We start from the raw sequence: 24824 nt of genomic DNA, 5'->3' as shown, positions 1-24824 counted from the left end.
TGTTCCTGTTTGTGCAGTCGTGTGATAGGCTCTATTCTCTTAGGCCTTGCTGTGTAACTTTGAGGATTTGCAGCCGTGAAGGACTGCGTGTGTGTTGCAGACTGTGTGCATAAGTGCCTGTGTATGTGTGTGTTAAGAGTGCCATGTGCCAAAGAATCTGTGCATTAGCTTTTCATGTTTTTGTGGACTGCAGATTGATAATTACCAGCAGCAGCTTAAGGCTAACTGCCAAGGGCAAAAAGAGTAGAGAGGAAGAGAGAGAGGGAGATGCAGGGAGAGGGGTGGATGAGAGTGGTGAGGCTGGTAAAATAGTGAGAGGGAATAAATGAATAGAATAGTAAGGTAAAGGAAGATGGGACAACTGGAGCTGAAGGATTGGAAGAGAGGAGATATTAAGACACAGGGAGAACAAGGGGAGGGTGCAAAGAATAGGTAGGAAGGTTAAATGAGAAAGTATGCGGGCAAAATAAATTGGATGAGGGAACAAGGGATGGTACTAAGGTGAAAAAGACTAAACACAAAGTTCATTGCACTGCAGGTGAATTAGACGGCATACAAGTGTGAGAAGAATTCAGTGGGGTTTACAGCCAAATACATTTTTAATTTACACAAACTCCCAAAATGCTGTACAGTTTATGTAACCACATGCACTAACAGCAGATCGATCAGCTCATGTGCACACACACACACACACACACACACACACACACACACACACACACACACACACACACACACACACAGATGCACACACACAGATGCACCCATGTTTCCAAACCTTTGGCTTAGTGTATAAGAAGGTTAATTAAGTGTCTAATGTAGCAGCAGGGCTGAGCTTTGACACTCATCTTTCCTAACAGGTCTCTAGATGCAACTTGCAACTTTTCCAAATGCACCCTCATCTTTCTGACAACTGTTTCACCCTCTCTGCTCCACACTTTATTTCTCATTTTCCCTGCTTATTTTCATCACTTTCTTCTCTCACCATCTTCTCCACTTTTCTGTGCCTGCCTCTGTTTCCCTGCTCCATTCCTTTCACACCCCTCTGGCCATTTGCTTGCAGCACCTGCAGTTTTATTCCACCATAGTGTTTATATAAATCTAGGCCTGACTCACTGTCTGCTGACCTGCCTCCTGTAATATCTGCTGGAAGCACAGAACAGAGTAGACTTGTGCTGGTCCTGTAGCATTGCCCCACTCCCCTGGGAGATGGAAAATGCTTTACACCCAGTGAATTTCCTACTTTTTTTATTTTTATTTAGGCTATGCTATTTCCTCCCATTGAGCCACTTTTATTGCATAATTAGATGCTAGGTCCAGCGATGAATTGGGTTGACAGCGTGAGCACGTCTCGTCTCGCCTTTTCTCTCAAGTTTCTGTGTGTGTGTGCGTGTGTGTGTGTGTGTTGTTTTTCCAAGTCTCAGTGGCTTTTTAACTGCTCATCTTAATCTCTGTTTTGCCTGCAACTTCCCCCTAGAGCAAAGTTTGTCAACGCAGACTGAGAGTCCTCGAGGTTGAGGATGAATAAGGTTAAGGGCTTATGTGTATCTGCCTGCAAGAGTTTCTGTGTATGTGTATGTGCATCAATGCAAATGTAGCGAAAGTGTGTTCCATGAGGGGGTGTGTTTCCCATTTCCACTGGGGCTTGTTTAGTTATTTTATAAGTGATGTAATATTATGGACCCAGCTGAAATTCAGATCAACTAGAATACTGGGTTGTTAAAGAGAGAGCCCTGTCTGTGTTGAACAAGTCTGAACAAAAGAAGATCTTCTCCACTACCAATTTGTCTGTCTCATTTCTTTCATGTCGGTGACCTTGTGCCTCCACAAAGAGCAGTCGCTATGCTCATCCTCTGCCAGTCTCTTTTTTGAAGGTTTCGATCTTTTTCTATTGTTACCCTGTCTTATTTGCTCTGCCATTCCATTTCTTCCTCCCTGTGTGTTTAGCTTGACTCAGCTCTATCAGAGCAGATATGTGTCATTTTGGCACTGCTTTGTGCTCTGACCTTATAGCAAGGCTGGTGACTCCCCATACAGTCACTCCACATCTCATCTTCTTTCTCCTTTGGCTGTAGCAGACAGGCGGAGGAGTCAAAGATGAGATAGGATTCTAGCTTTGAGGCCAGCCCGGCACCCTTCCATCCATACGCACAGACACGCGGACACCCGCACACACACACGATCCTACAAGCTCACTCAGCCCCTAGCCCCTGCACCGTCATGTTAGGCCTTTAGGTTTGTCTCAGTGTCACTTTGTCACAACTTCTCAGCTTGAAGGCTGCCTGAGTGTGACAGTTCTGGCCGCATTGCCTCAGCTTGTCTGTGGTGACAGGCTATGCTCTAGCGATTCATTACGCTAACTCGCAGTGCTAAGTGAGTTGCTAAGATGCAGTGATAAGCTGATAAAGTGTTGTAGAAATTGGTTAGGATTATACTCAGCTAGAGAGGGATTCCTATCACTGAGACCTCTCAGCTCTGTCCATTGACTGTAAAATGACTTGTTCTTTCTTGCCAGCTTAACTGAGAAACCTAAAAGTTGTGAGGGAGTTAGTTCTTTTAGCTAGAGCCAATGTGTGTGTATATATATATATATATATATATATATATATATATATGTGTGTGTGTGTGTGTGTGTGTGTGTCTGTGTGTGTGTGTGTGTATACCACCTTTTGGTATAATTACCAAAACTGCTCGGCAAAAATGTTATCTGGCACTTTGCTTCTGTGTTGTGCTAATGGTTGGCATTAAGGGATGACTGCTGGAGCAAACACAGGGGCTAAGAGACGTTGATCACATTTTGGCCCCCAAAAGACAGCCTGCCACTTAACAAGTCAGCCATGGGGCCACAGAGCTCCACTTGAATAATCTCCTTTTGTAACTCAATTGAAAAGTCACTGGCAATGAGCAAGGCCAACTATAGCTCAGTTATTGCTCAGAAAACACTCTAGAGTTTTAATAATAAGACAGACTAAAGTCAAATTCAAGGTACTTGGAGGTTTGAAAGCATTTAGCTGAGAATGGAAGGTTTGGGGTTATGTTTCAGTGGAAAAAAATAGGAAAACCTTTAACATCTATTCATATTTAACTCACTCAGAATTAAAAATGCCATCTTTTTATGTCAACCTTGACAGTGTATGCTCAACATTTTTAGACCTTTTGGAGTTTTTTATGTTTTATATTTATTTTAAGTAGAATATTTTTTTTTCTTTCATTGAAAGAAAAAATCTTGACAGTAACTAAGCAAAGCAGGTTTTTAATGGAGTGTTAATTGAATGGAAAATCGAGTGATGCAAGCTTGTAAAAAGGTACTTCAGTGATCCTCAGATCATGAGAAGCAAATCTACTTATATGATTTTAAAAAGTTTCAACAGGCAGTGAATAACATCTCTGCAGTTAAACATGGTAATTATGTGGAAATGTTTGTCTGCAACAGTACAGTGAGAGTTGTCATGATAAAGAATAAAATGTGTTGAAAAAAATCAATAATTTGGGAATTATCCTCAGGTCCTCAGATCTTAAAAAGAGAAGGAAGTTGAGTTAAGTAAAACAATGGTAATAAAATGGTAACACGAGTGTCCAAAGTAAAGGAGTGTGAAGCTAGTAGGATCAATACAAAAAGATTTGAAGCAGTTATTACAACCAACGATACTATAGTTAAGCACTTAGTGAAGAGTCTGAATACTTAAGTTGATGGGATATTTCTGTCTTTTGTTATGTGTACATTTTCAAAACACTGTAAGAGCTTTGCTTTTGGAAGGAAGAGGTGAACTGAATGAAGTATTAATACGAGCCTGAAATAAACAAAGCGAGAAAATGTTAAAAGGGTCTGAAAACGTGTTAATGGTACTTTAACCAGCATTAGATTTTTTTCTGACTTTTCTCTGTTGATTATAGCCCTTAGCTGCAGGTCACTGTTCTTTTTTTTCTTTTTTTTTTTTTTTTTTTTGTATTCAGTCTTTAATGTGTATGTGTACATCTGTATGCATGAAAGTCATGTGTAGAGACTAATAATGGTAGAAAAAGACTGAATGAACAAAGAGTAGTCTGGCTTGGGCAAAATTATGTTCTTGTCTAATGGTCCAAGTGTCTATCCACCCTCAGGCTTTAATTACTCTGTGAGGATAATGAGTCAAATCCAATCAGTTCTCTCTCTTGCTCTTAATTTGTATGGAGCTTCTATTTTGAAGCCAACCACTTCATCCCCTCACACCAGCTGCCCTGGAGTGACACCAGGCTCCTGACAGTGGTGTGTATGTGTGACCTCTGTCTCTTGCACGCTGCCTCGTCCATGCAAATAAGCTTGTATAATTATTGTATTCAATTCACTCATGTCGTTATCAGTTTGTGTGACGATTGGCAACAATTTCCTGTGGATGACGGATATTAACACTTTTATATACCATGGGAGATGAGTCATAGTCTCACTGTAAGGGGATTTTATGCACACATACATATGGCTGCTGCTGAGAGAGACACTTTGTCGTTTAGCTATTATGAGTCTGACAAGTTAAACTAAATGGCCATGAGTGTTTGTGTGTGTCTGTGTGCCAGTTAAAGAGGCTCTGAGACCTTAATGGATTCCTGCAGAGTGAAGGACAATCGTAGCCCATGGCCAGTCCAAGCTTATCCTCTGCTCATCTCATCTCAGCTCAGAGCCAGCCGCAGCTCCAGCTAGGCCTTGGGCCATCTGGCTGACTCTCTCCAAACACGCACACACACGCACACACACAAACACACACACACACAAAGAATTGTTCAAGTTAAGTTCCATACTTGTTTATGAATCTACCATTCAAAAATCTTTGCATAAATGTAAGGTGCTTACGCATTTTGTTTTGTTTTGTTCTGTTTTGCTTTTTTACACTGTGAAATCCACCTTAGTCCTGCAACTTGTCAAAAAGTGTTTGCACTGGTGTGAAAAATGTAGGTGTGAAACACGATACAGTATCGCAGAAGCAGGGATTTGCAGCACTGCCAGAAATAGGCTAGTTATCATGGTTGGTGTCACCAGTCAAGTGCAGTGGCTCAATAATGGATGTGCTCAATTATGGCTAAATATATGCTTTAACTGCTGAGCCAGAAAAAGAAACGATAATGGATTTTGTTCTATACAACACATTCTCCATAAATCCAAACTCATTATTTTTTAAGAACAACATAAACATCATTAATACTCAATGACTTCATCATATTGTATCTTGTTTTAGCCTTTACACCAAAGCACATATGCCATGAGTTAGCATCTTGACTGAATAAAAACGTATTGGTGCCCAAGCACAGGAAATCTGATATCTATCTGACCATCTTAAGCCTCCTGGGATGACAGGAGATGGCTATGAGGAGCTAAAAATATTTATCATGTTTAATTTGCAGTACAGTATTACCTCTCACTGGTCCCAGTGTTGCTATTGAGTTGGTCCATAGCGTAAGTGTGATCACTCCTGGTGGCCCCCTTTGCTTTTGCTTTCCTCTTGGCTCATTGTATGGCTCTAATCACTGGCCAGCTGTACACTGCTGTGTATTTACACCGCAGGGTGGTTAAGAGAACAAGGCCACACACTGATACTGCGCATTGTAATCCCACTGTGACACCAGAACTTAGTATGTGTCTATGCATGTATGTGTGCTTGATTGTGAACATGCACACTCATCTGCCTGGTTTGTCTGTGTATGTGTTAATTTGCTTGTGTGAGTTTTTGCATTTGAGTGTGGACTTGTTTGTCTGGCCTCGCCTGCTGTTTGCATCTCCGTGTGCTTTAATTAGTATGCGATTTTGCATCTAGGCCTTTGTGATTTGGCACAGGCACTGCATGCTGGCGAGGCATAAAAGATCTGTAGTCTTTCTGTGTTAGTCATTCAGCCTTAATGGCGTTATTTACACAACTGAACTGAAGTTCCTGCTGCATAAATGTGTGGCATTTAGAAATACGAGCAAGTCCAATGGCAGTGAATCACGTTCCACAGTTTCATGTCTGAAATGAGTGACATTGACATTGACTCCTATGGGCACTCCCTCTGAATTGATAATGTCTGAAACTTAAGCAGTGCTAGCTCAGTGTCAGGAAGGGAAACGAGTCCCGCTCTGTGGGTTTCAGCACTAACGGCAGTGGGGGAGAGGGGCTGACTCAGTGCCCTTGTCTGCTGCTGAGCCTGTCTGGCAGGGGGAGGTGCTGTGCAATGAAAAGCTCAGTTTATAAAGAACTTCCATCCTGTTAAGGTGGAGCTAACCATGCTCTGTCTAGATTTAACAGTATGCCCACTGCCACCTTAATATAAGCCATTGCCATGTCCTCCCTACTGACATTGCAAAGGAGATCTCAGTCAAAGCCCTCTGGTTCTTCAGCACAGCGGACAGCTCCACACCTACCATCTCTGATGTGGCTCCAACTCTTGGGACGCTATTTTCCTAAAGAAATTTTGTTTTTTCAGTACCATGGACAGCAGCTCTTTCAGCCGCTGTCATAAGACTTGACGCAAAGAAAACTTTCAACTTCTCATCCCTATCATTTCTGCTCTCCTGCCACCTCCTCCACTGTAAAAAGATGCTTATAACCATCTGCATTTTGTGAAGCTGAATGTAGGAGCAGTAGGAAATGTATGCAGTTATGGAGAGAGCTTAAGAGACGAGTGTCTCTCTTAGCACCTCTTTGGAGCCCTCTTTCATGCCTCTTAGTCTGGCACAGCGATTAACCCTGCATACCTCACTGTCCCTGCTGACCCTTCTCCTCACAAAGCCACAGCAGTACATTGACATTCCTCTCAGAGGGCTGATTAACAGCAGTAAGTATGCAAATGGCATACAAACCAGGGGTAAAAGTTTGCAAAGACACTAATTCTCTCTATCTCTTTTTTTTAATTTTATTTTTCTTTGCTTGTTTTACCATTACTTCCTCTCTTGCTCAGACAGAATGTAATGGTTTTGTTCTGATGCAATTTTAAGGTGGAGTAGATAAAAGGGTCCAGGAATGAACATACTGTTCCTCTCTGGTGAGGGAATGAGTATGATTAGCTATTGCCTGGTTGTGTGTAGGAGTTTGTTAACATTTCAAACTCTAACAGTTTGTTTCACAAGTGGTGCAGTATCTCATTGGAGAAGCTGGTTTGGCTGCAAATTCGTTCATGCCAATATGTAATCTGTGATGTTCCAGTGTGAAAACTGAATGGCAAGGCTGTGCATCAGGAGTACTGAAATATTTTTACTCAGTGAAGGCGAGTCAATAACAGACAATTTGTATTGTATATGAGGACAATAGGCACCACTATCCTTCCACCTGCTCATCTTAAACACTATACGTAATATTTACAATTAGATTGAATAATAAAGTGTCTCCTAAAAGTATTAAGGTTCATTGAATAATCAATAACTTTGCCTCTCTCCTGTTTTCCACTCTAGCTCTGAGCCGGTCAATGATGCCCTTCGGCTTGATGCGCCGGGAGCTGGCATGTGAAGGCTACCCGATCGAGTTGCGTTGCCCGGGAAGCGATGTCATCATGATTGAGACAGCAAACTACGGCCGCACTGATGACAAGATCTGTGACGCAGACCCCTTTCAGATGGAGAATGTGCAGTGCTACCTGCCCGACGCCTTCAAAATAATGTCACAGAGGTAACTATTGATCTGTTTAGATCTTGCACATGTGTTTGTTCGGATTCAGAGCCTGTTTTTCGCAGAGGAAACAAGATACTATTTCACAGCATAATCCATCCAGAATTTCCAGCTTTTCCATCCCGTGGCATATTGTTTGGGCACTTCTTGTGCGTGTTGTTTTTTTAAGTAAATTCAACTGCTTAAGCAAGCAAATAGTAAATTGGCTTTTTATACAATACAGAACTAACTTTTTTTGTGTGTGCATAATGCCACTGCATTTTGGCAAATCATTTATGTGCATGGTAGTGTAGGTGTGTGTCTGGTTGTGTGTACTTTGGTGTGTAAGAATGAATATGCTTTAGGATTGTTGCAAGAGTGTTTGCTGGGTTTCCTACTGTTGCTCTTCATGTTTGTGCTCAGCATCTTCTTCCTCTGAGCTCAGATCAATGAGAGCCCTCTCTCAGCTATCCATCACCCGTGTAATGGAGGCACAAGGAACTAGTTTGAGGAGAGCGCTAGAGAAGCAGGGAAGCAGCAGGGGATGGAGGAGAGAATTGAGGGGGTAAAGGAAGGAGAAAGACTTCTGGAAAGGATGGGATGATGGAGTTAATGCAGTAGAGATTCAAGATATGAAGGGAGAAAAAGCTGCACCAGGGAGAGATGCTCAAAGCTGGATAGAGAAGGATTTTATGTTGAGAATGAGTAAGTGTATGCGGTGTGTATGTGTTGCTCATGGTGTGCAAACACGGGAAGGCATACAGAAATGCAATTCAGATGCAGAAGTAATGTGTATATGAATGTTTTCCCAGTGTGTGTAGTGTGGAGTGTTTGCCTCACCACCCCCTTCGCCCTTCCCTGTTCTCTCACCTCTAATTGCTCCCACTCACAATCCCCCTGGAGGGAGGCTTTTACGTCACTCACCCTCTCTGCCTCTTCCCTCCCTCCTTGCTTCTCTTTATCCTTGATCCTTCTCCTTTCCCCCAGTCTCCCTCCCTGCCCGTTTCCCACCTCCCCTCGGGTGTAGCTGTCACATGATCTAGTGTAGTGTGAAATTACTCCCTTTCCTACCATTCCCTCTGTCTTTCAGAGCCTGAAGATGTTTTTCTTATAACCACTCCTCTTTGTCTTTCTTACAATGGCACTCATCATTTTTTATCACTTACTTCCCCTCTTTTCTTCCCCCCCTACCCTTGTCTGTCTCATCTCACAGGTGTAATAATCGCACTCAGTGTGTGGTGGTTGCAGGGTCAGATGTGTTCCCAGACCCCTGCCCAGGGACCTACAAGTATTTGGAGATCCAGTATGAGTGTGTTCCCTACAGTGAGTACTGAGACCCGGTCACCCCACTCCCACCCCTCCCATCCCCTCCTTCACCCCATTCACCACCCCTCCTATCCCTTCTTCTTCCCTGACCTGAACCTCTTATTCCCTCTTCGACTCCCAAAAACCCTCAAGAAATTACATTACACTCACGTGTACACACTTGCTCTCTCTCAATTTTGTCAACACAATCAAGACAAAACAAAACAGACGTCCATCCTCCCCTGCTCTCTCTGCCTCTTCCTCTCTTCTTACTCTCTGGTACACTGCACAGACACAACATCACGGAGCACTAAACCTTTTTTCTCCATCAACAGAGTGATGCACCAGTAGCTGAGGGGGATTTTCACATGGGGGAGAATGCTCCACAAACACAGGGTCCGATAAGCACTTCACACACACCCACTGTAAACATGGGGTCAGCCCTTATTGGCAATCACAGCGGTGTAACACACACTGCCCTACGCTCACGCACTGATTAACCCTGGGGCATGTAGCTACCTTTATCTGGTGCCAAACACCTTTGCTGTCCCTCTGATTTCCAATAAAAATTAAAATTGGGCGCAGTGAGAACTTTGAGGCAGGGGTGTAGTGTGTATGCCACACCTCACAATAGGAATGCTAACACAAACAGCAAAGAGCTTATTTTAGAGCGTATGACCCGCAGCGCTGCACATTTTAATGTCCCCATGGTAACGGCTGACTTTCTCGCTGCACTGCTCAAAAGTGTGTGGCAGGTGTGACCTGCATACATGCCTACACACACAAACACATGCACACATGTGCCTTACACTTTCCAAAGGGGCCCACAGTTACTCCCTTTCCCTCTTCTTCTGACTCTGAGCACACTCACACAGCCCAAGGAGCAGACACAGCAAGGATTATGTGGTGTTGTGTGGATCGTTGCACATGTGAAAATCTCTGCTCAGTCTCCCCTCCTCCCTCTCATGTATTATTACGCTCAGCATTGATCCCCTCACTGTGCAGGACTGTCTAGCTAGAGGGGAGGAGCAGTAGCGATCCCCTCCACTGGGCAGAAGAAGCATTGGGGTGCAGGAAAGAGTGGAGGGTTTCATGCAGGTGTTGGTATCATGGAGGGAAGCAGTAGGACATAGGTGTTGTTGAGGAGTGGGTTGCTGTTTTATTTATCAGGGCAGGGTATAGCATTATTGTCTCTACTTTTTCCACAGGTGCTGTTGTTGAGGTGAGCCAAAAGACTGGGACCAAATCAAGCAGCTAACTTCCTTCTCTCTTCCTTACTCCACCTTATCCTCCATCTCTTCTCCCTACAGTTACTTGCTTATGATCTACCACAGTCAGCTCGACCTGTTTTCATCTCCTTTTTTTCTGTTTTATTCATTTCTCTATTTTTACTTTCAGTCTGCACTCCAAGGCCATAAATCTTCAGTCATCCTTTGACTCGTCTTTTCTGTTTGTTTTTTTTCCTGTCCATTAATCTGCCACAGTATCTTATCATTCCATTCAATTCTGTTCAACTGTACTGTCTGCTGGTTTTATTTATTTATTATTTTTTTTACTCTTTTACAGGTGGGAGAAATCTTCAATGGCAACCATTCAGGCACATCTTTCAGACTCAGCCCTTATTCTGCTCAGTGCTTTTGTACCCTCAGTTTACCTTTTTAGAGACTTTGTTGAGTCAGGTTGTGGCCCCAGTGATAGATAAGAAGTTGCAGTTCTTGCATTGAAGATTATTCTTAAGAGAAAATATTTTCTTCTAAGCTCTCTAAATGGTAGCAAGTGTTCTTCTCAAGTCTTTTATATCCTCTCCTTCTCTGTATAGCAGCATGTTAGGATGCTCCGTAGTCCTCTGCTGGTGCTGCTGTCGGTTGATGTCCGGTATTGTATTATCCATTTAGGGTCAAGGTAGCGTCCTTTGTTATGCCTGTTTCCTTTTTGACATGCATTCTAACCATGTCTGTTTCCCTGTGCCTGCATAAGTAAGCTTTTTTTGTCTCTTTGCCAAGCAATCAAAAGGATGATTAAATAGCTGCTGACTTGCATTTTTCTCCAACCGTGTTTGTTAAAACTTTCTTGATTGGGTATGAGGTATAGTGCTGCAGTTTAGAAAATTGGAAGCTGATCCCTTTATGATGAAAAGTACTGCCTGTTTGATACGATAAAGTAGAACCAGCAACTCCTGTTCTCAAGTGTGTGTATATGCAAGCTCACAAATTTGTGTTTGTACTCTTCTGACAAACTAAAGTGGACCTGACACATTAAAACTCAGAGCTGGAACTGTTCATCCCAAAACCTAGTCACCATCACTCCACACGCCACTCAACTCGGCCACTTTTAATTACCAGGAGAGAGGGGGGAGCGCTTCACTCTCTTCAGTTCTGCCTCAGCAGAGATTTGTCAAGATTAATTGAATTTGCTGCTGCTAATCGCTCCAGTAATGCCCCATCGTTCACGTCTGGCTGGGAATGCTGGGCACTTGGGTAACATCCAAGTCTGATGCACGTTTTTCGTTGGTTGTCTCAACAAAAGGGTGAACAATAGAGATGATATGTAAAGGTTGTGTGTCAGAGCAGCTTAGATGGTGTGTAACCAAGTTGATGGCTGAGTATGATTTTGCATTTGACAAGGTCTTCTTTGTGAGTGGCGCCCGTGTCACAAAGGCGCCATGTTGCCAGTCACCTGAAACGGCAAGGTGACAGCAACAGCTAAGCTGACACACATACTCACGCATACAGTTACACATACACATTACTGTCCTGGCTGAGCTCAGACAGGAGTTTGTGTGGGATCGCCTTGGCAAAATATAACATCCACCAAAAAGTCAAATCATATCTCATCGAGCTAAAAAGCCCTGCAGGGGCCTCCCTGCCACGTAGCATTGTTTTTGCCATTTGGAACAGAGCAAGACAAAATGGCTCAACTGAACTCTCATTTCACACTGTCACAGCCTGCTGCAGCCTGCTGGCTTCCATTAAGACATCACAGATCCATGAAGACAACTGCAACATGTAATAACGGGTGTTTGCAGAACCAAAGTAAAACTAGTCTATAAGTGATCTATATACCTTCTCCCCTTTCCTCTCCAGGACACTGTACTATCATTATTGATTCATAATATCTTCTCTTGGGACCATCCATACTAACCATGACAGAGCCATATGAGATTTATCTCACTAATATGTCCAGTTCATTTAGCTATACAGGCTGTATATAAAATTTTTCCTGAGCATAACTCCATATTCTCATGATTTTTAATTAATATTTTGCTGCTCTGTCACTGTTTCACTATATAAAATTGATTCCTCTCTACAATTGTATTCAGCACTGCCTATTCATTACAAGACATTGCCTTTTGGACACAAAGCTGCTGGAAATGATAGTTGACTTGTCGGGAAGAGTTTGTCAGTAGAGGGAATAATGACACTGTAATATGACAAGTTTTCAGGGGAGGAGAGGAAACACTTTGATGTAGTTAAAAATGAAATTCTATTAATATGTATAGGGACACCATTAGATGTGACACTCATAAATGTTTGGTGAGTGAGAGGCAGGAGGTTTTACTCGGGCTTTGGGAAAGGATGACTTTTTTGTGAAGTGTGAAGAGAAAACAGAGAGGGGCGAGGACAGAAGAAGCTGGAGCGTGGACACAGTCTTTCAGCACTGAAAAAAAGAGACTGAGAAGGCAAAGTTGTCCTGCCTTGCTCCAACAATATGTGTGTATTTAACAGTGTGTGTTTGTAGCTGTACTCATTAGTGTGGGAGTAATTGATAGGGTTGTAGAGAGCGCTGAGCAGAGTGATTAACGGGAGAGAGGGCAGTGGCTTATTTCTCAATAGAGCCCTGAAAGAGAAATGCTGAATGAATCAGACAAACAACCAAGATGGCCTTAATCTAACCTTCAGCTCACACTGAGGACACTTTGATGAGTTTGTGCCTCTTCATTCTATTCGTTTCTCTCTGTGAGTGTGTGTGTGTATGTCTTTAGAAATGAGTGATGACATTGTGTGCATTTGTGCTTTGCGCTCTATTTTTCAGGATAACCAAGAATAGAAGAAATGGAGTCAACAAAAGTCTTCCGTCTCCTTTGTTTTTTCCTCTTTCTCTCTGCAGCATTGAAGAAATTTTATTTCTCTTCTGCCTCTGTCTACATGGCTCCATTGTGCATCACACGCTGTTTTCCCTCTATTTGGAGAAACATAGTCAGTTGAGCATTTATAAAATTGCTTTTTTTCTTAGGATTCTGGCCTCATACTTGCACGGAGAAGCTTTGCAGTCAGCAGTTTCCTTAATCATATAGAAAAACTCCATATGTACAAGCTCTAGCTCTGCTGAAATCTGGTATCCTGTGCACACACACACATACACACTACCTCCCTTGCAGCTGGTTCAGTGAGGATAAAAGCTCTGTATTCTCTGTGGCCAATTTCTTCCTTCCCTATCCTCGAAGTTAATGATTGCACTGACTGTTCGTGGCAGGGACACATCATTTTTTCCCCACTGCTCTAGCTTTGCAAGACTTGCACCCGTGATTTTCTATGTTTACCCCTCTAGGCTGAAAACAGCTGCCGTTCCCCGGTCCTCATGGAGGGTGTTTGTCCAGTTTGATCTTGGCATGAGATGATAAATGATCTGCGTGGCTGCTGATACTGATCCTGCCTGTGCCAAGGTGCAAGGCCATCCCCCACACAGCTCAGGCCACTGCTGCTAACAGTCTCCTTTCCTCTTCGTTTTCCCTGCTATTTGTCTCTGTACTGTACATCTCTCTCTTTCTTTCTCTTACACTTCTTTTCTGTCTGAATGGCCAACACTGAGAAGTGTTGCAGCAATTTCACAGGATCCCCCAAGGACATCAGACTTCCCATGGCACATACACCACACTCACAGTGGGGATCCACCAGCCATGTGCCTTTTGACAAGTCTCTTCCTGAGAAACACAGAGATCTACTCGCACAACATTTGTGCCTGGGTAAATACAGAGGGAAGGCGAGTACCAGTGCTGGTACGTGAGAGGCGAAGCTGAGATCCTTGCTTGTACTTCTTCTAGTCTCCAGCTGCTCACAGAACGCCCCAGACACTGCAACGCATTCAAGTTCCAAACATGGCCATGGATATTGAAGGAACCGACCTTACCTGCTCATGTCAGCTGACGGCTTACTGTGATTCAACACACCAACCTATTGATTTGTGTGTGTGATGAGGCTGCCATAGACATCTCTCTCATTCCTCTTTCGTCTCTTCCCCCTCAACCCCCTCAACAGTGTCTTCTGGTCTCTCTCTGTGTTTCTGAGGCGTTCCACTCTGTCAAGCCCTCCCTTTTCCCTCTTGTTTGTTCTCTTCTTCTTTGATGAGCCGGTCTCGGCCAGGCAAGCCAGCAGCTCCCCATTGATTGGATGGTCGATGGGTTGAGTGTTTTTGCCAGCTTTTATAGCAAGCATCCTGACTCTGTAAATTGAGCAAAGCCAAAAGAACTGCTTTCTTTGGATCAAGGGACTACTCTAATGTCAACACAGCCGGAACTTGGAGAGGGAGGAAGCAAGAGGGATTCAATGATCTCTCAGAAGACAACTGGTCATTGATAGAGATATTCATCATCACCTTTTCCATCTACCATTCCTCTATCTATTTCTCTGCTATTCCTATACTTTGTTTCCTTCCACAGGTGAAGAAAAACTACAATTTGATGCTCTTCTCTGGTTTCTCTTTCCACCAGGTTCCTTCCAGCAGGAGCTACACTTTGGGTATAAGGGTATAATGGGAGGGAGACAGGGAGGGATATGGTGATAAGACTGGTGGAGAGGGGGGAGGGTTGAGTGTGGTTGGGGGTAAATTGTCTTGTTGGGGGATTATTGATAAAACTGCAATGAAATGAAAATGGATTTAAACCCAGGTTAGGCCATTTTCCCCTTCTCATTCTCCATTCGAGCCACCCTTTCTCTGCGTAGCCAACCATAACACAGATAACTTGCTTTTAAAAAAAGAGAGAAAGAGAAAGGACAGCATTTTATTTAATCTCAATTTTCTCTTTTTTCCTGCACCTGTTTTTCCTTTCATTCTTTTTTACTTTCCCTCTCTCCCTCTTACTGTCCTTCTCTTTTATCTTTCTGTCTCCTTCTTTCTCCTTCTTCCGATGCTTGAATAGAAGTGGATCAAAAAGGTAAAGACCACAATGAACATAACAACCACAGCTCGCCCCTTCCTCCCTCCTCCTACTCCTCCTCCCTTGTTTCCCCTCTTCTCCCCATATTCCCTCCTAATCCAGCACCCTGTGTAGTGGTCATGTTTGATGTTGATATCCCTCCCTTTTCTTTCTTGATCTCTAATCGCCTCCTCTTCCCTTCTCTTTCTACTGGTCTTTGACATGTAACCAAAACTCTAAAATCCCTCTAGATTTCCTCCTTGGTTCTGATGACATCAGCCTGACCTGCACACACACTTTCACATACACATTTGCACAGACAATAAGAGTCAGTCCAGTATATATGAGAGATAAACATGAAATCACCTTCATTCCTTCCAATACAAAGTAGCAAATCCCAGTCTTAAGGTACACACAACATACATTCATATCATTTCAGGGTTGGCAAATCTTTTTCCATCCCATTCAAAAAAATCATTTGCCTCACACACTTTACAAGAAAAAAAATCTCATTATTCAGATTTCATATTCACATTTTTAAAGTAGTACTCCACTCATTTTGATATTCCGATTTATCTGTCTCTGCAGATCCAAGAAAAAAAATCATCGTCTCACGTTACATTATTCATCTGCTCCTTTTCTCCATACTGGGTCTCTTTCCCTCTTTTTTTATTTCTCAGGAAGTTTGTCATAATCTCAAAGCAAAAATATTGTGTTAAGATCACAGTAACTGGGCAAAGTTGATCATTGTGACAATGTCCCATTTCCAGGTACTTCAGTGTCTTCTCATTCTCTTCGTATTCATTTTCTTCAGTTAATATCACTTCCATTTTACTCCCTCTTTCTCACTTTCCCTTTGTTTACTGCTTATTTTTCTCCCTTCTCTTGTTCTCCTGCCCCGACTTTCACTGATTGGTTTACTGTATCTCTCAGATCACATCTGGCCATCACAAGAAGCCACAGGGCCTTTTGAGCATGTATTAAACCTCTCTTTCTCCTCATTTCTCCTCCCTCTCTACCTCTATTTTCTTTATTATAAATGTATAGAAAATATAATACCCCTTGCAAAACATCTCTTCTGCATCACTTGTCATCATTCCTCCTGTATTCATGCTGAGGGGGGAGGAATAGAGGAAAGGAGATGTATCCTCCATAGGGAGCCCTTCAGTTGTGTGTAATGGCTTCTGCTGCCTGGGCCTTGCCACAAGCACTTTTAGAGAGCCCCAATCAGCATGGTGAAGCACCTCCATCACAAGATTCTTAAAGAGTAAAGATATACTTGACCAGATTCAAGGTCAGGACAAGAGTAGCTGCCATCATTTCCAGCTTTCCAATGAGACATAACTCCCCTCTCAGGTCCCCACCATGGTCAACTTTCTCTGAACCCTTTATTCCTATCTGTCTCACTCTGAGCTTTTCCCCTTCTCTGGTATCATTGCTGTATCCATATGTTAGGAGGAATTAACTCTTACTGAGGTTGCCATTAAGTGGTTTATGGACCTTTTTGTCTGTCATTGTGCTGGTAGCTTTCATTAACAGGGATTGTTGTCTCATATTCCCCTCCCACCCCAAGTGGCCATTTTAAATCACTCTCCCTGCTTGTATTGGGCTAGAAAACTACAAAACCCTTCTCCTCCTGCTTCCACCTCACGCAACTTATTATATTTTTTTTCCCTGCACTTTCTCACTAACATTAAAGTGACAACCCTTTTCCCTTGTCTGTGTTCCTGCCCTTTTACACCTTTATTCATTCCTCCACTCCTGCTAAACATGTTACTCTGTTTAAGACTCGTGTTTTGCTAATTTTTGTCAAATTAATCCTCATCAATTGATCAGCTGATTGACAGTGAGGTTTCAGCAAGATGTACACCATGCAGAGATGATGTCACAGTTCAAGGAATTTCCAAAGCTCATTCAACCTATTGTCAGGCTATTTTAAGGCTATGTTGACATCAGCTGCATCTCCCATCCCATCACTTCCTCTGTCCCTTTTCTCACCCTTTTTGCTGACAGTCTAGCGGTGTTCAGTGCCCATAACATCACAGTATTTCCTTTATTAATGGTGACAGTACCAAATGAGTGTTTCTCTTTCCTCCACTTTGTTTACTTTTAAAGCAGAAGAGGCAAGAAAAGGAACCAGTTAGACAACTGTGCACAATTCCAACATTATCGTGGAGGGTGGGATTATGGATTGCATAAAGACAAAACCTTGCCTAATGAAAATAGCTCTCCATAATTCATTTGAAAAAGTTAGAGGGAATCAGTGAGAAACCAGTGCATTGTGTGACAGGAAAAAAATTACTGTGAATGGCAAAAGAGAAGAAAAAGCAGTTGCTATAGATACGATGAGTCAGTCAGTATCCCCTCATTAGGAATGACCCACCATACACGAGCACAGTCATGTGACCAAGGCAGTGCAGACACGTTTTTCAGAGGCATAGGGAGATAGAGAAGAGTGCAAGGATTGACTGTACATCTAGAAGTCATTGCAATGTTACATCAAAGAACAGGGAGGTGAGCAACTGAAGCAGGTGGTTATGAATAAAAAAGCAGCTGCCGGTTTCAGGAGCATTATGTGCAGACAGCTTCTCTGAGAGATGAGACTTAGAGCAGGAGGGAGGAGGCGGTGGCAAGCTTAGCTAAGGTTACAGCCATGTTGTTACCCCACGTCCCAAGCCTCAGTTAGCCAGTATAGAGTATGCTCCTCTGTCTCTTACTGTATCTGCAACCAGTAGCCTCGGCAACCATGTTTTGATCAACTTTCCTGTCACTCAGTGTCAGCTTCACACCGAGGTAGACAAGACTTTTATTTCAATGGACACTATCTCTTGCTGTTGTCTGCTTTTGATCTCAGTGAAGGGTATTCTCTGGGGTGAATGTTTGGGTTGATAAAGGTGCCAGTTTGATACTTGCCTCTTGCACTGTCTGGACAGTGTGTGTGTGTCCTAAGTGTGTATGTTTGTGTATGGCTGTTTGTGTTGTACTGTGTTTTTACTTCCAAGACCAGACCCAGTATAGTCTAAAAGGAAGCGGAAACACAGTGGGAGCCCCACCCTCGTCTTTCTTCTTTCTGTCACTATTTGTCAATCCTCAGCAAATTAACTCACTCCTACTTCTGATTTCACAGGAAATAACCTATTTACTCTCTCTTATTCAATTCCTCTTTCTCTTCTTGTTTGCACACAACAGAACACACTCATACCAGCTTTCACAAATTCTCCTCTGTCTTTGCTTCTGTATTTCTGAACTGCAAACATGCATCCCCCACACATACACATACACACACACACACACAAACACAGTAATATGCACCTTAACACACTAACCTGTGAATGAATTCACCAACATACCATTGGGAGACTCCCTGCTCACCCAGACATGCATTATATCCCAAAATCCCCATTAACTGTACAGCATGGATGCGGGTTAGTATGCCACGCTCCATTCTGCCCCCTGCTGAATGCTTTCTGCACCTGCCAGTAACAGGTGGAAGATTCAATTAGAGCAGCATGTTCTCAGCAGTCAGTTCTGTAAGCACACCATGACTGTGGACTGGACTGGGCAAAGGGATGGACTAGCAAAGCCCTCCGATTCTTGTGTCTAACAAAAAAAAAAAAAAAAAAAAAAAAAAAAAACTCCCTTCTTAAAAGAAGACCTTAAAAAATAATAATTTAAAAAAAACCTAGGCAAAAACACCATGCAGAACTTAAGAAAAAGATTGCCAATCGCTGGCAGGCAGTGTTTAGATCATCAAAGTGGAGCATTAACCATCACCATGATGCTGTCACATCAAACATGAAAACAGCCTGGATTGTAGACAGCAACCAAAATGAAAAGTCTAAATTTATCTCCAAGCTGTCATTGTTCACTTTCACCAGTCGATCACATGTTTGTGCTAGACACTAATGGGAGGTTTTTGCTGTCATTTTTTAGAAAGTTCTGGAGCTTTCATCACTTTATTCTACAGCCTTATATTGACATGTAGCAGCTGACCTGTGACTGGGAAACGGATTATAGAGATAAATAGTCAATTATTACAGCAGAATTTCCCAGTATGTGAGGCAGTAATTGGTTGGCTAGGGTATGATAGCTACAGCCTGGGCTTTAATCCCTGATAAGGTAAGTTTCATTAGCCATCTGGCTAGTTTAGGGTAAAGAAGTGTGTCTGTGCTGCATGGTAACTACGCTGAAATGATCATGACTCCAAGATTTTCGCCTGCACCCAACAGGAATTAATCAATTAATCTATCTATCTCACGTAATCCCTGATGGCTCTACTACAGCTAACCTGCGCTAGCCAGACTAGGATAATGCCTAATCTCAAGACTTATGTCTAATGCTTAATGCCTAATGCCTAATACCTCTTTCATACTATGTTCACAATAGCCTCTTGTACTAGACACTCTACAGCTAGGGTTTGGCTGCTCTGGCTTCCCGCTGCTACACCCTTCACAGTTACAAGAGAGGAGGAGGAAAAGCAAAGGAAAGGCAGAAAGAGCTGGTAAACAGGAAAGCAGCTGGGAAGTCTGGGGAGCGCAGGCCAGACTTAATGAAGCCCCCTATGCAGGGTCTGCACAGTATGAAACGTGGCAACTGTTTTTGTTTGGCATGTGAGTGTTTGAGAAAGGATCTGAACTTGTGTCTCAATGAACGTGTGTACAGCTTAGATGCCATTAATGAGTTCCTTTGACGCCGGGCCCACACAACCCCTAGTTTAGAATAAACTAAAATGTACTGGTTGTATGGGAAAGGAGAGAAAACAGAGAGGATTGTGGAGGAAGAAGTCAGAGGACGGCTGATAGTCTCTGCTGGACTGGGCTGATTAGGCCCAGAGAGTACAGACTGCTGCCAATTTAGGTTAGGTGCAATAATGAACACCTAGTATGAAAAGATGATGAGTTTGGCAGAGTTTTTTGACAGTAAATTGCATTGCAATCATATTAAGGATTATAGAACTATAAAATGTTTTTTTCCTCTTTATCTTACCTTCAAGGAATAGCCAGTTACTGACATTCAGTGACTTGGGCATAGCATCACTTCGAGCCATCCTCCACTTATGCTCCAGTCAAGAACCTTAATCTAAACGCCATACATTATATGATCTTAAAAGCAAATTATTTGTGGTTAAGTCATAAATTATTTCCTTTACAGAAGTGTTAATAAAGCAGAATCTTGTATCTTTACTGTTGTTGAGGTTTAGTCATGTTAATTTGCTCCATAGGTCAACCAGCACATGAAACATCATCAAAAGTCATTGATTGCATTCCTGATTACATCCTTGTACACAGTTTGTAAATTTTTATTTTTGTTATACTGAATTTTTACCAGTCTGATCAGTCTGAGGTTAAACGTCATCTTATCACATATGCTGCTTTTATGTCATATTGGCTAAACAGCTACAGAAGTTAATGTCAACCAGTGGAATCAAAAACTTCAGATTTGTCCTCATGCAGTCGTGGTATTGCTGTATGATGTTTTCTAAATGATGGATTTTATTGGTTAAGTAACAATGACTGTTATTATTTTATTGGCCATAGCAGCTTGGTGTATTTTACTGTGTATTACTTTAAACGACTTTTTGGGAGACAGTGCTGAATGCATGCAAAGTAATAGAAGGTTATACTTTATGTGCTGGTAGATAATAAGCTTCCATATTTGTTTCTCCTTGTCCTTTATTCTACCTTGAGGCAGAGTGTTGCTGGCTTCTTTTATGGGTTACCTACATGCAGAAAATTTCTGCATGCTGTTTATTTAGCTATTTACAGTACCATTGTACTTTTGAGGTAGTGTCCTACTTGTATTGGTTGTTTTTCTTGCTCATAGCTTTCTGCTCCTATAAAGAAAATAAAAGGAACCTCACCCTTTACTGCTTTTATTTGAAATATTTAACATTGTTTTACATATTTCAACCACCCACAATCGTATTTGCAAAACACACCCCTGATTTTAAGCAAACATTTTGGTTTGACAATGGAGCATGACATGCCTAGTCCTTGTGAGAAGTCTGTATTCAGTGTTTGTTTGTGCCTGAGTGATTAGATTCCTATTTGGCTGCCAGTCTCAATCCCTGCTGGACCCCTCAGACGGAACAGGCTGATTCCTTCGAGGCCCAGAAGCACAGATCAACAGCTACTATCAGCAGCAGCATAACAGAAAGCAAAAAGAAAAAGCTGGATTTCCGGAAGCCTGAATTTCTTCCTCCCCCTCTCTATTGGGAGTCTCCTCCTTTACCAGATTCCATGCAATATTCAAGACAGTTTGAGCCTAGACTGATCCATCACTCAAACAGTGACTGTGTGACAGGGTATGCATGGATGATTGCATACTATCCTTGTGTGAATGGCAGCAGCCTGTGTCTGTCTGTGAATTGGTGTGTGCTGTCTGTGTCCAAATGTTTCTGTAACATCTAATTAGTTCAGAGATGCATTCAGTCATGGGGTGACCAGCAGGTGTCTGGTTTTGTTGCAGCCCCAAGCCAGTGAAACACATTAATAAACTGGGAAAGGACAAGGGTACTACTCAGCTGTTTCATTTTGTAGAACTTCCAAATCTCTTATTCTCTTGCTCTTGCTCTCTCTGTTGCTAGGGGCCTTTGTGATGTCAGCTTAGTGAGGATGCCAGCAACTTTCCTCAAAGATCACCTGACTGTTGGTCCTGTGGCAGTGTCTCTGTCAGGCAGGGACACACATCAGACAGCCAATTTACACTGACTGCCACTCATTTAAAGTAGACATTTTGTGTGTGTGTGTGTGTGTGTATTTGCATGGATGCTTTGTGTGTATGGGCTTCCACTTGTTTTTGTGTGTGTTTCCGTGTCTTCGTGGAATGTGGATTGCTGTCTGCCTCTATTTTTGTTTTTGTGGATGTGTGAAGCTGTTGCAGTTGCAGAGGAAGGGCAAGCTTAGCCAAACTCACATCTTTACCCCAGGATGCTTTTTTTTTCTTTAAGGCATTACTCTTGACTGAGAGCCAAATTTAAGTCCTAGTAAAACAAGCTCCACAATTACTGTTTTACCACCCAGTGGTAGAGCAAAGAAGCAAAGGCCTTTGAAAAAGAAAATGCACAATCAAATAAAAAGTAGGCCAAGATAAATTAGATTAGTGGCTACATCTAAGCTGCGGCAGCAGCCAGAAATCTCCCATTTATCATATTCAGGCGTTTTACGAACACAGTGCTCAAGTTCTACAAATGAGCTTTTATATGTTCCTTCATTTTAAATCTGATAATGTACTTCACCTTATTTCCATTTCCCCTTCTCTCCCATTCTCCTTCAGCACCGTCTCCTTTTCAGTTCTAAACTTGCTTTTATCTACTCAGATCTTTCTTCAGCCCTCACCATGTCTCTTTCTCTTATTCTATATTCTGTGGTCTGTGAATTTTTCCCCATTTCCTCTCCCACCCTTCCCTGTCATCTCTATATAATGTCATTTTTGCAGTGCTTTGTTTTCATTTTTATCTCTACCTTTCTTTCCCCCTCTTCTCCACCTCTCTGCTCAAAAACTTCTCCTCTGCTCCAGTATTTGTGTGCCCGGGGACACTGCTGCGGGTGCAGGTGCCCAGCTCTCAGCAGGAGGCAGAGCACCAGGCAGGAGCATGGTGCAAGGACCCTCTGCAGTCTGGGGACCGTCTGTACGTCATGCCATGGACCCCATACCGCACTGACATGCTGTATGAGTATGCCTCCTGGGAAGACTTCAAACAGAACCGAGCCACCACCACCTACAAGTGCGTGCACCTCCAACTGTCCTGAATGATCAAATGGCATCTGTTTGCTGTATTGATTAATTGTCTATTGATTTGGAAATGGATTGTGGTAGAGAAATGCTCTGTCTGAATGTTCTCTATGAGTGTTTGTGGGACTATGAAATGCAGAATAAATTAGATAATACCTTTATCTTTATTTTTTCTTGACAGGTTGCCCAACAGAGTGGATGGCACAGGGTTTGTTGTGTATGACGGTGCAGTATTTTACAACAAAGAACGCACAAGAAACATAGTCAAGTATGACCTACGTACACGCATTAAGAGTGGTGAAGCCATTGTCACAAATGCTAACTATCATGACACTTCACCTTACCGCTGGGGAGGAAAGTCGGACATTGACCTGGCTGTGGATGAGAATGGCCTTTGGGTGATTTACGCTACTGAATCCAACAATGGACGACTGGTGGTCAGCCAGGTGGGAGAGCAGTGGTACACAGTGGAGCATGAGTTATGGATTAAAAATGCAGGAGCAGATTATGTTACAGTCTAATCTGACTAGTCAACAAAAGGTCATGTCACACTGGAATACCTTTGTATTGAAAGTAGAGAAATGATAGATGAGATAAAAGAGTATTGCTAGCTGAGAAAAAGACTAAGCATAATATGAAAGTTTTAGGGCTTAATTTTAAATCCCATCACAAAAAAAAAATAAAAAATAAAAAATCCTTACTAGTCATGAAAATATGTGATTTACATTTTACTGTAAATGAACCAGGAAACAGTTTCTTTCTGACTTCAAACATATTAATAACATTTAATCTACAGTCTATTGAACATTACATTTTGATTCATATTATACTGCCGATCGTTTGTAAAGTCAGTTTACTTTATCCTGCACACTCTCACACATCTCACAGTGTGATCCATCACTGCACAGCTGAATCATTCATATTTTAACATTAATTAAATATTTTTTTCCTAACATTTAAAATCCACATTTAGGAAACAAGCTCCTAATAAACAGATTGATCAGCTGGGACAGACTCCAGCTCCCTTGTGACTCTGACTGAGATTAGGCTGAATAAAAAAAAAAAAAAGATTGGATGGATTTTACACATTACCAGGAAATGGAAGCTATAAGAGTAAAATGTCAAGCCTACATGTTAGAGTGTAGAATAATGAAACAAGAAAGTAAGAAGAATGTAAACACCTACAATAGAATCATTGAGCAATGTTAAAATAGCCAAAAGTTAGCTTTCAACCTATTTTTAAACTTCTCGTGAATCTAGAAAGACATACCAAAATTTTAATTTAGGAGCACTTTAAATGGAAACAGTAAAAACCCCACAAATAAAACTGTATCTTTAAGTTACACCGACTTTAGCATTTTATCTTTGTCCACAGGTGAACCCTTACACCCTGCGCTTTGAAGGCACCTGGGAGACTAGCTTTGACAAGAGGATGGCCTCCAACGCCTTCATGGCCTGTGGAGTGCTTTATGCAGTGCGTTCAGTCTACCAGGATGATGACAGTGAAGCAGGCGGTGACCTGATCATGTATGCATATAATACCAACCATGCACGTGAGGAACCTGTCAACATCGCTTTCCCCAACCCCTATCAGTACATTTCCTCTGTGGATTACAATCCCCGAGACAACCAACTTTATGTGTGGAACAACTATAATGTGCTTCGGTATCCGCTAGAGTTTGGACCACCTGACCCCACCACTGGTAAGGAATGATTTTACAAAGTCCAAGAAATGTATTTATCTGTCTTTATCTTCTTCTTCTTCTTTTTTTTTTCTTCTTCTTTTTCTTCTTCTTCTTCTTCTTCTTCTTCTTCTTCTTATTATTATTATTATTATTATTATTATGTGTTAAATTATGAAGGAGAATCTTGTCTTCAGTCTCTGAGTGTTTAATTGGTAAAACATACTTTTCTGTAATATTTTGCAAAGGTAATTTACTTTACTGTAATATATAATGAAGCTTTTTGTGCTGAGTGAGAGAACACTTCAGACAGTCTGTGCAGAATGTGTTTATCTGACATTTGGATGCTGCAGATACCAAATAATTATATCCAACCAAATTTAC

General features: G+C 42.1%; 1 protein-coding gene across 2 annotated transcripts in view; it reads left to right on the top strand.

Moving 5' to 3' along the window:
• Positions 1-24824, top strand: part of adgrl1a (adhesion G protein-coupled receptor L1a) — an 87857-nt gene that overhangs the window by 45387 nt on the left and 17646 nt on the right. Inside the window, exons 3-8 of one of the 2 annotated variants that reach the window (XM_042005047.1) lie at positions 7394-7607; positions 8800-8909; positions 15028-15042; positions 22543-22750; positions 22940-23204; positions 24134-24461. In XM_042005047.1, the coding sequence (XP_041860981.1) occupies positions 7394-7607; positions 8800-8909; positions 15028-15042; positions 22543-22750; positions 22940-23204; positions 24134-24461 (1140 nt within the window). The remainder of the gene's footprint in view (positions 1-7393; positions 7608-8799; positions 8910-15027; positions 15043-22542; positions 22751-22939; positions 23205-24133; positions 24462-24824) is intronic. The other variant, XM_042005056.1, reaches the window with a different exon arrangement.

Source organism: Melanotaenia boesemani, chromosome 2 (assembly GCF_017639745.1).
Source record: "Melanotaenia boesemani isolate fMelBoe1 chromosome 2, fMelBoe1.pri, whole genome shotgun sequence".
In the NCBI taxonomy this organism is placed as follows: domain Eukaryota; kingdom Metazoa; phylum Chordata; class Actinopteri; order Atheriniformes; family Melanotaeniidae; genus Melanotaenia; species Melanotaenia boesemani.
The sequence above is the reverse complement of the archived record's forward strand: the minus strand, read 5'-3'. Positions and strand labels throughout refer to the sequence as shown.